Raw genomic sequence first — 15,264 nt, 5'->3', positions numbered from 1 at the left:
GTCACTACATAATGGGTGAATGTTAACTGACCTCTAGCTGGGATTTTTGCACAGTGATCTGGCTGTAGACACGTGAGCCTTCATATCCGCATACTGCCTTCAGTTCTTCCTTATTCAGAGAAAACAACTGAGCACCACTCAGAATTCCCAAACAGTCCACCGTCCTGGGAAAAATACAAAGTTTTAAACACATACACATACTTGCACACTTAAATACAGATTTATCCAAACAGATGCTTGCTAACAGAGTTTCAGAGGACAAGTAGAAAGAAAATGGACTTACGCCTTGGAAAAATACTTGGTGTGGAGCCAGGCAGTGACTTCAGCAGGGGTCGAATCCAACTTGAGAGAAACGGCAGGACCAGAGTGACGCTCCACTTTGAAGTTGCGTGTTGCCGGTTGGTTCTTGCTCGAGGTGATCTTTTTCAGCAGCTCATCGTTTACTTCGTCCATCTGTTGAATGCGGACTATGAGAGAAAAAGAGTGAGACATGTAAAAGTCTGGCTGCAGAAGCCAGACATCATAGATATGACACCAAATATACATTGCATACGTTTAGACAGAATAAAAATAATTTTGTCTCAAATTAATGTTCATTCAATCACCCTACTATTTGTTTTGCAGCACATTTCACACCTACGTGAGTAAATCCACCTCTTAATACTGTTATTATGACTGCATACATGATCATACAGAAATGCAGTATAACAGAACGCTGCCTCACAGACAGGTATCTCATAAATGAATGCCATCACTAAAGCAAGAAACCCAATTAACACAATTCAACAAGTCTCATTTCACTGCAGCCACAGCTGCATCTATGGATGCAGGCTATAGGTGCCATCTATGTTGATTCTGATGCCTCGAGGCAAATTTCTTTCACCCTGACAACAAATGATGGCTGAAATACTATTGGATAGAAACTCTAAGAGAACACAGAGAAAAATAATAATAATTTAATGCATATTCATGGAAAAATATATATAAAAACGTTAGTCAGTGATTCCGTTTGGACCAAAAGAAAATGCCTTAATGGCTCTGACTGACTGTCACTCTTGCAAACACAACCCCTTGCTTCTGCGACTTAACCCTAGACTGGGTTTTACCAGTGAATTATCAAATACTAGTAGAAATAAGTTTTATAAGTAAGGTTTCTTAGGTTAACTCACAATCTTTATCCCGTGGTGATCTTGGCATTTCAAAACTGTTTCCTTTCCCCAAAGAATTAGAAGGAGATGTACCTAAAAATGACTTCACAGACATTCAGAGGACATGAGATTTGAAGAACACAGTAAGCATACATATACACTATATTGCCAAAAGTACTGGGTCACCTGGTCATAAGTATGGAATGTAAATTTTGAGCATTGCATTACAGAGTTAGTCTCAAGCTGGAGTGGAGTTTTGTAGTGTGCTTATGGATATTTGTGTTCATCAGCCACAAGGGTATTACGAAAGACAGGTACTGATGTAGATGAGGCAGAGGTGGGAAGTAACGGAGTGCAAATACTTCGTTACTGTACTTAAGTAGATTTTTTTGGTATCAGTACTTTACTCCACTATTTATTTTTCAGACAACTTTTTACTTTTACTCGTTACATTTTACACAAATATCTGTACTTTCTACTTCTTACATTTTCAAAACAGACTCGTTACTTTAGTTTTAATCCATTGATTTGGTGAAATGTTTTTTTTTTTTTATTTTCACTGCGCGCCGATTTCAGCCGAACAACCGATTTCATGGTATTGCGTGTCTTTTTCAATCCACTGGTGTATAAAGTCCTGACTCTCACTCACCACAGATGTAGACTAGTTTATGGAACTAAGAATCAGCAGGCAGAAGGCAGTAAGAAGTTTGGGGTTAATGTGGATGAGACAGAGGGAGTCAGTGATGTAAACATGACTGAGAACAGACACATTCCTGATCATCATCATCATCTTTTCTCTGCTTGTGTTCTATATGTGGATCTTCAGCCTGGACACATTCATTAGGTAAGAACATATATATATACATATATATATACACATACATATGTGTAATATTTGGCTGTCAAAATGTAAAAAATTTTGAAAGGCACGAAATTTTATTAACGCGCGATCAATTCAGTGCGCATTTCTGTTTCACCATTTTTATAAAAAATGTAAATACATAAATAAATAACTATATAAGAAACAGGCGAAATTTAAACCTTTGGCAAAAAATACATTTATCCACGACGTCCTTTCTTTACTTAGATCTAAAATAAATAAATAAACTCCAGATAAAAATATTTTTAATTAGTAAACTTCTGTTTTATTTCTGAGTCTCAAATCAAACACCAAAATCTGCCATGATTCACACCATTTACCCTCTGGGTGGCGTTTTGTGGGGTTTTCCCTCATAATGGCGACACAAACTTAAATTACTGTCTTTATTGATCGTACAAATAAAAACAATACATCATTTAAATCTGTAAAATGTCTATAATTTTATATATATATATATAAAAGCTTCCTGACTTGACTTGAAGAGGTGCATTTTCTCCGGTATCACCTCATTAACTGTCCTTGTGGAAACATAGCAAAGGCTCTAAATGATGTCCACACGTCTCTGCACTGATATAGCCTTTATATTTAATCACTGTACATATACTTACATACATATCACATGCTGTAAATATGATACATGTTTAACACCTCCAAGCTGCCAGTTTTGGGCACCTGAGCAAGCCCTTAACTCACTACTGCTCATTTAGTAAATGAGATCATTAAGAGTCGCTCGGGATAAACACTTCCAACAGGAAGTAGCTATATCTCGCTATCTTTGTCTCTCTATTTTCTCTATCTAATTGTCTCTGTGTCTCTTTTAGTAAACGTCTCTGTCTCACTGTATATGTCTCTCTCTTGCTGTCTCTCTATTCGTTTCTCACTCTTTCTAAAGCTATGTCTGTGTCTCTTTGTCTTTGTCTCTGTCTTTCCTGCTTATTTACATGTCTAACAAAGTTTTGAGTTTTGAAGTATTGCCATTAGTGATCTATGATAAAAGACTTCCCTGGTTCGATTCTTACCTCTCGTTTCATATTGAACATTATAAGAAGTTTTTAAAAACAGAACAATGAAAGGTCATTAAAATTGGTTGCTGGTAAATCATGGTATATCAGTGGTGCAGGTGTTGGAGATGTGGTTCTTGTACCTGAGTTACTTCTCATAGACTTTGAGTTACTGAGAGAATGAACAGGAAGGAGAAGTTTTGACCCTCTAAAATCATGATCTAAGAGAAAACACTGGTCTCCTAACTATAGAAAAGCCAAGAGTCCAATAAGCAAAGGCTTGTTTGCCTTTCCTGTGTTGGTGTAATGGTCAGTGAAGTGGTTGCTGCTATCTGACTCACCCGGTTTGATTCCTACCACTTAGCTTTTCTTTAAATTGTTTAAAAAGTTTTTAAAAAAGAACCAAAAAAGGTCCTAAAAATCAGGTTCTTGCAGGAGATCCTGTGGCTCAATTGGAAGAGCTTTGCCTCTGGGTTGAGAGGTTGCTGGTTCAAAACCCAGCCAGGGCTCAAAGTTAAGAGTGTGGAAGGTTCTGGTGGCTGTAGTAAGGAAGGTGTCAGAAATGGCTGCGTGGAAGGTCGGATTCGGAGGGTGTATCCTAAAGCAGGGGGGCAATATCCGGGCATCTGCCCCCCCAGTGTCTGAGAAGCTGAAATCAGTGGGTTATGAAGCAAAAACGTTCAAAAAAGTATCGACTTAGTTTTGCATATATAGGGAAAAATTCTGCCAAAAACCTATCACCCTCACTTTTTCTGAGGCTGTGAAGCAGCAAGTCTTCACAACCTTTGTTCACACTCAACCACTCACCACACACCTTACCTAGTGTGGGGACAAGCCAGATTCGAACCAGCAACCTCTGAGCTCAGAGGCAAGGCTTTTATCACAAAGCCATCAAGTCCCACAATGCACCTCCTTTTTTTTGGGGGTTTATCCTTCGTTTCATGCTTCAAAGCAAGAAATTCAGACCAGACAGAAACACAGAAAGCAGGATTTGAACCCTGAACCCCACCAACAGCGAAATACCAGTCTTAACCCACTGAACCATCGGGAAGGACCGGCTGCGACGATTGTTTTAGAGCAGGTCTATCTTTACTTTCAAACCATCAACACAAGAATATAATGCTAAAGACAGACGTATGAAGTAAACCCATTTCATGACAAGGGGGGACAAAGCAGGATTCGAACCTTAATTCCCACCATTAGCGAAGCACCAGCATTAACCCACTGAACCATTAGGAAGGACAGCTGGAAAGCTTGTTTAGAGCAGGTCTATCTTTCTTTTTAACCCCTTCAAAACAAGAATATGAAGATGTAGGTATCAGGAATTTAACCTACCTCATGACTAGCAGACAGAAAGCCAGGTTTGAACCCTGACCACCAACATTAGCAAAGTACCAGCCTTAACCCACTAAGCCATCAGAAAAAAACAGGATGGGACGCTTGATTAGAGCAGGTCTATCATTCTTTTCAAACCATCAACACAAGAATTTAACGCTAAAGAAAGATGTAGGAAGCGAATACAGATGTAAGTAGCACAAGATGAACCCACATTGTAACTAACAGGAAGAAAGCAGGATTCGAACCATGCTCCCCATTACCAGCGAGATACCAACCTTAACCCATTGAACCATCGGTGAGGACAGGCTAGCAGGCTTGTTTAGAGCAGGTCTATCTTTCTATTCAACCCATTAAAAACAAAAATATATCACTAAAGAAAGTTGTAGGAAGTGAATCCTAATCGTGACTGGCAGGCAGAAAGCAGGATTCGAACCCTGAACCCCACCAAAATACTTGATTTAACCCACTGAACCATTAGGGAAGAGAGGCTGGGAAGTTTGTTTAGAGCAGGTCTATCTACCTTTATACCATCAACACACGAATATAAAGCTAAAGAAAGATTTAGGAAGCAGGAACATAACCTACATCGCAACTAGCAGGTAGAAGGCAGGATTCAAACCCTGATCCGCACCATCAAGTCAAGTCAAGTCAAGAGGCTTTTATTGTCATTTCTACTTTACACAGTGGTACACATTACACAGTAAAAACGAGACAACGTTCCTCCGGAACCCTGGTGCTACACTAAACAACAACAAGCTACATAAAGTGCATCGAGTGCAACCTAGTGCAAACAGTGCGGACAAAAATCAGTACAGACAGACAGTGCAGACAGAAAACACAAGACAACACAAGACAAGACACAAAACCTGAGATAGCACCAACTAGTAAACCTACTGTATACTCTGAATATACAGTACTGTATGAGGAGAATTGTAATAACTATACCCAGGACAGAATATAAACAGACACAATGTAGTGCAAAAAACAGCAGCAGTCAAGAGGTGCAAAAGAACAGCATGTAAACAGTATAGTATAATAACAGTATAGTGTAATAAGAAACAGTAAAGGTGCAAAAAACAGCATGTAAACAGTGTAGTACAGTAGAGTATAAATAATGGTGGAATGGGCTGAGATGAGTAATGAGTGTGTGTCGAGTGTTAAGTCTAGGACTTCAGTGAGGCACCAGCCTTAACCCACTGAACCATGGAAGAGATCCGACTGGGAAGCATGTTTAGATGAGGCACAAGCCTTAAACCACTGAGCGACCACTGCTGAAAAGCATGTGTGCTTTTTTGGAGGGTTCATACTTTGAAACCTTATCACCAGAGTGGACTATATTAAGGACCATGTTCAGGCACAAGCCTTAACCCACTGAGCTACCACAGAAGTGCTTTTTTTTTTTTTTTTTTGGTGGAGTTATCTTTCATTAAAGACCAGGAAATCAAGAAAGTAATCCAACACAGAAAGAACAGAATTGAAATGTTTTCAGGGTGGACAAGCTACAGAAGTTTTATTTACCAACACAGCAACCAGCTTGACCAGGAATCAAACTCTCAAACTCATCGGGACCCTGACATTAACCCACTAGGCTATCCTGTCTGTCTGTCTGTCTGTCTGTCTATCTATCTATCTATCTATCTATCTATCTATCTATCTATCTATCTATCTATCTATCTATCTATCTATCTATCTATCTATCTATCTATCTATCTATCTATCTATCTATCTATCTATCTATCTAAATGATGTGAGGTCCAGTTAACAGCTAAAACAGGTGGAAGTAATAACTACTTTTTACTTAAGTACATGTCAGAGCCAAAACTTCTTTACTTTCACTTGAGTAAAAAAGAATAATTAGTACTTCAACTTTTACCTGAGTATTTTAAAACATGAGGATCTGTACTTCTACTTAAGTAAAGGATGTGTGTACTTTTGTCACCTCTGAGGTGAGGAGGCCTGGGGTGCAGTCAGCGTTCCAGTAGGGATGAGATCAGAGCTCTATAGCAGGCCACTAAAGATCTTTCTATCCAAAATAAGTGGTTTACTTTCCATGTAAACCATATTTTGACGGAGCTCACTTTGTGCACAGGGGCATTGCCATGCTGGAACAGGTTTGGGCAAAATTTTATTACAGCGAATCTAAAGACGTCCTGTACAACTGTGTGCCTCCAGCTTTGTGGAAACAGTTTGGAAAAGAACCACATATAGCAGGAAAGGTCAGGTTTATTTTTTCAATATAGTGTAAATTGATGTAAGAGTTGAGAATGTGTTACCTGGCTGAAGATTGGGTCCATACTGTGAAGATCCTCTGTCGTAATGACAGCTAGTGTGTTGGAGGGCACTAAGCCCACTTGTCCACTCCTGTTCCTCAACTTCCACCACTGATTATCACTCTCAATAACCTTAACAAAAAATGTGATCAGTAGAAACGCATTTCAGGCACTACTAATGATGATCATTCTTGATTATTTTGCATTCTTACCTCTAAAACCTCATCCTGAAGAACAGACAGCTCATTGACATTGTGAGCCACAAAGCTGTAGAGGACCTTCACGTATTTCCGAGAAGTTGCTGTGAAGGAACTACAGAGCATGGATTGTTTAAATGCAACTTTTACAGTCAACCATGATATGAAAAATGTCTGCCTTGTATTTAGTTGATTTAGTTTAAGAGATGTCTGCTACTCCAAACACCTAAACGATTTAACAAGCAACAAATTAGTGTTGCAACAAATCAGTGATTATCTTTACTTGTTAATTAGGGTAGAAAGTATATATAATGGGTAAAAAAAAGCCTAATATATAGTATAGTCACATATTTAGCTTGATGTAAATGCAGTCAGGAAAGCAAAACAAACAAATAAATAAAATAAAATAAATAAAACAGGTTTAATGCTGAGATAAGATTACTGTTTCGGTGAGTTTCACGTGTTCTTGCCATGTCCACAATTTAGTTTAGCCATAACATTACTGGCGTATTTTAGGGAGGTGGAAGGAAACCAGACAACAAATTGGAAACCCTCCATTTTTTAGGGTAACGTGAAACTCCGCACACAATAGTAACCGGAGTTCAGAATTTGACAGGGCAAGGCAGCAATATGAAATATGCATGCTTAAAATGTGTTTAAAAACACATAACTCACCCATTTGATGACAGTGAGGACTGTGAGCCAAAAAACTAAAAGGAAATAGAGGAGGAAACAAAAACAAAATTAAAAAATTACCCATGAGATGCTGTATTATCATAGGCTATTCCAAGAACCAGGTAGTAGTAGTGTTGTCATCAACAAAGTGATCTTAACATAGATAAAATTATAAAGTGACACTTTTCTTTGTAATCCCAATTTTTATTTCGGACCTCTTCCTGCGACATGGAGGACATATTGGAGCACTCAGTTTCCCATGGTGACGTTCGAAACAATTCCACTGGAGGCTCCCAGCCATTACGGAAATGTGGGATGTAGAGAGGAGCACACTGGTCCCTGGACCAATCAGCTCTGTCAGAGAGATAACAAAAAAGGGGTGAATGCTTCATAACTCATTGCGCAGAAATATATTACAGTATGCTAAAAAAATATAGAACGTACAAAAAGGTCTTCTCGAGTGGGACTTTGTTCGTTACAAACAATCCCAATAGAACTTCCCATTAATATCCAGTACTAAGCAAAATAAAACCTCATGTATTTTGCATTATCGGTTCAATATGAAATTTTAGACTATATAATTAACACACTAACCAAAGAATTAACCAAATAAATACAGAATTATTTCATTTGTATGGAGGCATGACTGAATGTAATTATTGTAGCATTTAAAAACAATTTAATAGACATTAAACATTAAAGTAGCTCCTAAGTAACATATAAAAAGACATCACATAATGTTACAAAATAGTTATCTTTTTGCGATGATAGAATATTTCAAATTTAAAAAAAGAAGCAAGTGTGATGGAGGTGCATTATATTTATTTACTATATTATCATATGATTTTATATTGTATATGATATAATCTTATTATATATTATATATTTATATCATATATTAAATTATACATGTAATATGAATTGTATTTTTTTTAACCAAACATATTAATCTGATTAATTTATTTTAAAAGCATCTTTAAAATTTTGCTTTGCAAAGTTTATTCATTTGCTCCAATCACATTTGCACAGTACTACAATATGTAAATAATAAAAAAGTGCACAAAATACAGATATTCAATTACAATGCTCAGTGCATAAAGCTTAACATGGTCAGTTCTAACAAAAGCATGAGACTATTATAATTGTGAAGGACCTGATAATGAAGGAAATTATATATACAGAAGTACAAAATGTACTCAAGGCTTAAATAAAACAAGACAACATTTTATTGTGTTTAACATATACTGTGTTTATTGTTTTATGAAAAACTAGGCATTTGAAATAAAAAGTGTTAGAAAAAAATGTGTAGGTCTCTATCACTGATCTCCCTCATCAAGCATACCTGCAATGTTCATCTCATCACCAGGTTCAGTAGATGCAGTAGACAATGAAATAAAGCTGCAGTCCAACCAGTATTTAAAAAAGTGCTCTAAAAAACTCCAAGATAAATGATATCCATTCTATGTCAAATTAGCAGTATTACCTCAAAAAAAGCAGTATTACCTGGGTCTTGTCCAGCCATCACCCATCAGATTAAAAATGGTCATCTCCTTAGGAGTCAGGTGTCCTTTCAAAAACTCCACCGCTTCACGAGACAGGTGAGGAGAGATGACTGCACGAGGCAGGTCAGGACTCCCGCAGTTCTGCAAGACCTGCGGAAACATAGTTATGAGCTTTCGACTACTGTATGCATTTTTGATTGCGCACATGTTTGCAATCCTTACCATCTCAAGTGGTCCAAACAGGAAGTGAATGAGTTCTGCAGCATTGGGATTCTGAATGTGCTTCTTCAGTTTGGCCTGCAGATGGAGCACAAAGTAAGCTAGTACATGCACAATAGTAAGTATGACTATTGCTGTTACAGTTGTATTATTTGCTCATGCCTTATATATTAAATTCACTCTGAGTAACTGTTATAAATTAACTAATGACTGCCATATTGTCCAGTGAGGTTTAGAACATTGGATTTAGAAATATCTATACACTATACACTAAAGCTATGGACTTATTTAAAACGTCATGGTGTCGTCAAGGTGAAATATTTAGTAACATTAGTCTTCCAATTTTCCAGGGCTCCAAAAAGCCAGTGTGGTATGATTATTTTCATGACTCAGACTGGGATAGGGCTTGTGCATGTTTGTGTCTGAGGGTGTGACAGATGAAAGCAGGTTGTATAATGGAACTCACCAACAGATTCAAAGAGAGCTTCAGCTTCTGGAGAGTGTCAACAAACTCGGCCTCAGACGGAGGTTTGGCTCTTAGTGTTAGCATTCCCTCTAAATAAAAAAAAAAGAAAATGTGCAGAATAATGATTATCATAGTTGGCCAGGAATAATAAACAATACCCAAACTATGCTTAAAATGTAAAAAAAAGAGCAAGGAGTAACAAGGATGACTAAATGCAGGACGGGGAAAGGTAAGAGTAAATACCAGCTGGTCCTTTTTTCTTATTTTTTCTGCTCTTGTTACGCTGGTTGAGCTGTGCAAAAGCTTCTGCAGCTTTCTGAAGCCGTGCCACAAAGATCTCGATATCATCCAGAGCGCAGTTCAGAATTTGCTAAACAACAAACACACAGCCATGCATATAGAGACAACTGCAATTAAAACATTAAACCTGGTCTGTGGTTACCATTCACCTGATGCGCTCAATGCTTGAGTGGTTTTAGCCCTTTGTGTGTGTGTGTGTGTGGTGTGTGTGTGTGTCTATATGGGTGTTCCTTCTGATGTTACGCAGTGATAGGAGCACTCACCACTTCCTTCTCGATGCGCTGGGCTAATTTCTCATGGGATTCTGTGTTCTGCTGTGCTGAACTTCGTCTTTCTACATCTGACAAGCGGACAGATGGACAGGTGTACATTAAACAAATTATGCAATTGATACCAGGCACTATCGCATATGTCCCATATGTGTGTATTCCTTTTTACTTTGCATGTCCATAGCTGCCACACGTCCTTTTATTCCAGGAGATAAATCTTTCGACTCTGAGGGTGGGATGATTGTCTCCCTATGTCGCTTAATTTTTTCCTGGTTCACCCTGCAAAAGGAGACTTGTGATTAATATCAGCAGGATGATAATGTATATGCACCTATAACACTAAAACTTTAATATATGAGAGGGATGATCTGTGTTTATCTAATGACAAAAGTTTTAGCTGTATGGTTTTTAGCAACTGTTCAAGACAAGCAAAGGGAACTAATTAAACTTATACAACATATACTGTACAACATTTTAGTAATGTCACAATAGTTGTACTAGAACTATATCCAACGTACCTTTTATTTACTGTGTGGTTCCATACTTCAGTTTTTGTGCATGGAGGTGATAATTTGAACTTACTTTAGCGTTTGAGGTCTCATCTTCTTGCCATTTTTGTTGTCTCCTAAAGCACTATCGATGTCAGCGTGCACTATTTCTGCCTAAAAAGATTAATCCGATTTCTATTAGCATTGTGTGTTATAGGTCTGTACATTTTCTGATAATACAGCTTTTTAAGGCACAAAGTACAGAGAGTTAAAGTCATGATCCATCAAAAAGCCTGGTTTCCAAGTTTGCGTGACAAATACTGACACTTATACACACATTTAGCAATGCTGAGACAGTGCAGCAAAGTTCAAGTGTATGTTTTATACAAAACAATAGATACCAAGCTAACGCTAAGGAGCCTTCATTCTACAGGGAATCCTGGTTGTTTGTAAAGCCTACAGTATATGTATAGGATTTGCATGCCTTACCTCCACCTCATCACAGTAGAAGAAGTGAATGTCTGGTCGGTGCTGCTCACTGTCCTGGCAGACCAACAGCAAGACAGATGGGTACCGTGTCTTATTTATCACTGTCTGACTGTGATGAACTATAGAGAGAGGAAAGTTCTCCAGCTCCTCCTGTTGAATGGTAGCCAAAAAATAGGACGAAATTGAAGGATAAATGACCAAACCAAGAAAAGAAAATTTTCACTAGAAATATAATCAATTTAATAAATCACAGTATATTGTATACAGTTCCTGGCGTAAGAAGGCTACACTACAGTATATAACCAAACGTTTATAGACAAACCGTTGAAATAGCATAACTATATAATCTGTATGTGTCTTTTGTATAGTGTAGCATTACAGTTTCTCTTCACTGGAACCAAAAAGGTTGTTCCAGCCTGAGAATACTCCTGTTCACAAATGAGGTCCATTGAGACAATGTTTGCCAACATTTCATGAACTGTAGAGCCGACTTGAACCTGATTCGACATCAGAGTTAGACCTCACTAATGCTCTTGTGGCTAAATGTTCACAAATCCCAACACCACACTCCAAAAATTCACCCTAGAAGAATTCGATTAAACAGTAAAAGGAAAATAAACCTGGAATGGGATGGTCAACGATTGTCACATGTCCATATACCCTTGGCATTAGTGTATAAAAAAATTGTAAATGGTGATTTAATATTTTTTGTCATACAATTTAGACCCAAAACATGTACAATCACTGCCATTGAAACTACAAAAGGAAAATGGATATATATATATTTATACACAGTAGGTTTAGTGGTGTAAAGGTCTACAAGGGATAAAAGGCAGCGTACTCGAGTTCTGAAGTAACACAGAGTCAAAGTGCAAGGCCACAAGAAACACCTTGTTTTTTTCCACTCTAAAAGCATAGATAATGAGTGTAATGTGACTTTTGATTTGTTATAAATTATTTGCATAATCACATTTAGGTGCTAACAGAATTCAGTATCAAGAAAGTATTTTAGACATTTTGAGAAAAACAGCACTACTGCATCAAAGTGTATTTTACATTATGGCCTCTGTAGTAGTCGAATTCTAATGACTCACACAACATGTGTAAATAAAAAATACACCAATAAAATTATGTACTCACCATTGTGTCGCAGTCTAGAAGCTTGACTGCTTTGTCACTGACTTGCAGCAGCATCTCTTGGGTCCAGATTTTACCTTTAGACTCCAGAAGAAGGAGTTTCTTCACTGCATCATCTATTGTGGCTATTGACTCAGCCTTGTCCATCATAAATGTTGACAGATGCTAAAAACATATAATGTACTGTGTTTTTACACATTTAAAAGGTCCAAACTTAGCAAAATAAACAACACAGGAATTCCACAAGTTTGTGTTGACTGGATACTGAATTATAGTGGGGAAAACAGTCCAACAAAAGCCATGCAAATAAAACGCAACGAGAGATGATGCTTTATATTTTAACATAAGGACATTTGGATATATATATATAACCAATATATATATCAAATCAAAATATATATCTAGTGTCATGGTAATGGCCACACCTTCTCGTTCTGCTTCTTTGATCTGTCAAGCGAACATTACAATGTGATGCTTCATACTCTTTTATACTCGATTATACTCTGCACACACCGAGAGAGAGAAAGAAAACAGGAGCCCAGCTATATTTGACCAATATCTAAGGTTAACTCTGATGGAACAATGTTTATTTAAAACATTATCAATAAAAAACCCTACCCATTGTGAATGCATTAAACAGCTATTTTAACCAAACATGGTATCTGCATGGTAATCAAAGCCTGTGTCAAGGCTAGAGACCGGCATACAAAGCAAGCAAAACTTACTTTATGCCAAATTAACCAAAATGAACCAAAATTATTTACAGACATGTGATTAACAATAATAAAACACTTCATCCAAAGTCCCCTTTCAGCTTATAACCATTCGAAGCTAGGTCTATAATAACAGTACACAATGTCATCACAAATTCTGCTCCCTAATGATTAGCTGAAACCACATCCACAAGCAGTGTCTAATGATCATTGGTCCAAAGAGCAAGAATAAGCATAATTCATCCAACCATATATAATATGACTAATCAGGTCAATGTTCTGCTTTGAAGTTCTCGTAAGCTGTCTCAAAGCAGAACTTACTACCAATGATCTGCAAATACAGCAACCTAATATTGCAACTGTTTGAATGTAGTCGTTTAACTAAGTGCACATATAAACAACTTGCATGTTCCTTCTGTTTATATGAAACAATCTAGGCAATGTATCATATGTTTCAGGTCACTGTTTTGTTGTATGGTTCCAATGAACAACCTTAAACCATTAAGCTTCCACCTCCATGTTTGACTGTGGGTGTGAAACATCTAACATCTTCTAGAGCCAAAAATGTGAAATTTGGACTCATCTGTCCATATAACTTTCTTCTAGTCATTCTTGTGTGTTTTGCCTTTTACCATTTTTTGTTGCATAGAAACAAAAGTAACATGTTTGTGTCTCAAAAACAAAAAAAGGACTAGGCATTTTCAAACACTTTGATTCGTTGTGGTTTCATTTGATCATTCTAACAGCAAGCCATTTACTGAAGGCGTGTTAATGCAATAGGTTGCAAAAAACTGCATGTGTTTTGTTTAAACATTAACTAAATACGCTGAGTTACTGGAAAGACACTGAATGCTACACCTTCATTTTCCATTATAGTAAAAAAGCAAAAGAGATACTTTGAGGAAGAAGGAGGTAGAAGGGAAACTGATATATAGGAAGGTAAAAGGGAAAACAGTGGAGGTGGTTGTCCTACCTGGACGTGGTACTGAGATGTTTCTTGCATAATGAAGTTTGAGTTGGAGTATTTCTTGCGTTGTTCTGGTGTAAAGAATAAAAAGGTGTTAGAAACGGAGAATTAAATAATGAAAAAAATTCAATGTGATTTTTTTTTTCTTTGCCGGGAACAGATTGAAGAGTTTCTAGATATCGTCAACTAAGAAAAAGTGATTAGACTAGTATACAGGAACCCAGAGAGAATAGACTAACCTTGATGCCACATTTTGGTGCAATTTTGTGAGGACAGACTATTCATGAAACGGTTATAAGGAAGCAAGCTGGAAGTAACACGAATACACACAACAGATTGAAAATTAAACACAAAAATTAACACATTGCCTTTTGTTTGTCAACTCGTAACAAGCTCAGTTTGACAATTGCGCTAATTTTATATTTACACAACCTATTACACTGACTGTATCTATGACACCGATTATTATATTTTGCTAAAATAAATTGTTATTAAAGTAATAAAATCCTACCCATCCATCAGCATTAAATTCTTCAGCAAAAAAAAAACATAAATCCACTCAGCAGCCTAGCCTTCAAAAGCATGTCTGAATGTTTCGTCCATTTTGACAGGTACTGACAGGACAAGATTACACTGCAGTTTTCATCAGGGTCAAAGGCCAGATATTATATGAACTGCTCAGATTACACATTGGCTTTCTTCCCATCTACAGTCATCTAGTGTTATCTATGTTTGCTTTACTGCAGCTGCCATAAATCCTTTTTTAACTTAAATGGCGTAGTAACTGGGGGGGAAAAATCAGCACCGACCTTCCTGCCCAAAAATTTACATATTTAAAAAAACACTAAGAAAGGGAGAATGTTTGGAGAAAATGTACATGTGAATTTACTCAAAAATACATACAATACATGAAGCACATCACTGAGGAATTTGGTTTGATTTTTGATTAGAACTACATCTACATGTATCTTAAAAATATTCTATAAATACTGCAGTTACACAGAGTAACATAATCAATAAACTTTTAGATTCATAATTTATTCACCCTTTTTTCCATTAAAAATAACTCAAACTAGCATTTTAGTAATAATACATTATTATTATTATTTTACTACTATTTTTAGTAAAAATTATTTTACACTACGGCAATATTATGGTAAAACATTCTACTGAAAAGAATGATAAGGGGCTGTAGAGTGTGTTTA

At 36.9% G+C, this 15,264-nt stretch overlaps 3 protein-coding genes across 5 annotated transcripts in view; 2 read left to right on the top strand and 1 right to left on the bottom strand.

The window, feature by feature from the left end:
* The window catches only part of LOC310728659 (fatty acid desaturase 2-like), a 114,072-nt gene that overhangs the window by 51,065 nt on the left and 47,743 nt on the right, over positions 1-15,264 (top strand). The window lies entirely within an intron of this gene.
* LOC310728702 (uncharacterized protein) overlaps positions 1-15,264 on the top strand; it is a 43,640-nt gene that overhangs the window by 13,046 nt on the left and 15,330 nt on the right. The window lies entirely within an intron of this gene.
* eps8l2 (EPS8 signaling adaptor L2) overlaps positions 1-15,264 on the bottom strand; it is a 33,486-nt gene that overhangs the window by 3,010 nt on the left and 15,212 nt on the right. For 2 of the 3 annotated variants that reach the window (XM_083546313.1, XM_083546312.1), the window contains 17 exons: positions 14,066-14,130; positions 12,383-12,544; positions 11,243-11,392; positions 10,848-10,927; positions 10,435-10,544; positions 10,260-10,336; positions 9,940-10,066; positions 9,697-9,785; positions 9,234-9,308; positions 9,013-9,161; positions 7,725-7,863; positions 7,510-7,544; positions 6,850-6,949; positions 6,641-6,769; positions 1,170-1,251; positions 284-467; positions 32-164 (listed from right to left, as the gene is read on the bottom strand). In XM_083546313.1, coding sequence (XP_083402439.1) covers positions 32-164; positions 284-467; positions 1,170-1,251; positions 6,641-6,769; positions 6,850-6,949; positions 7,510-7,544; positions 7,725-7,863; positions 9,013-9,161; positions 9,234-9,308; positions 9,697-9,785; positions 9,940-10,066; positions 10,260-10,336; positions 10,435-10,544; positions 10,848-10,927; positions 11,243-11,392; positions 12,383-12,544; positions 14,066-14,130 — 1,886 coding nt within the window. Of the gene's footprint in view, positions 1-31; positions 165-283; positions 468-1,169; positions 1,252-6,640; positions 6,770-6,849; positions 6,950-7,509; positions 7,545-7,724; positions 7,864-9,012; positions 9,162-9,233; positions 9,309-9,696; positions 9,786-9,939; positions 10,067-10,259; positions 10,337-10,434; positions 10,545-10,847; positions 10,928-11,242; positions 11,393-12,382; positions 12,545-14,065; positions 14,131-14,298; positions 14,367-14,570; positions 15,069-15,264 lie in introns of those variants that run through there. The other variant, XM_083546314.1, reaches the window with a different exon arrangement.

This window comes from Silurus aristotelis (assembly GCF_946808225.1).
Source record: "Silurus aristotelis genome assembly, chromosome: 7".
Classification (NCBI taxonomy): domain Eukaryota; kingdom Metazoa; phylum Chordata; class Actinopteri; order Siluriformes; family Siluridae; genus Silurus; species Silurus aristotelis.
The sequence above is the reverse complement of the archived record's forward strand: the minus strand, read 5'-3'. Positions and strand labels throughout refer to the sequence as shown.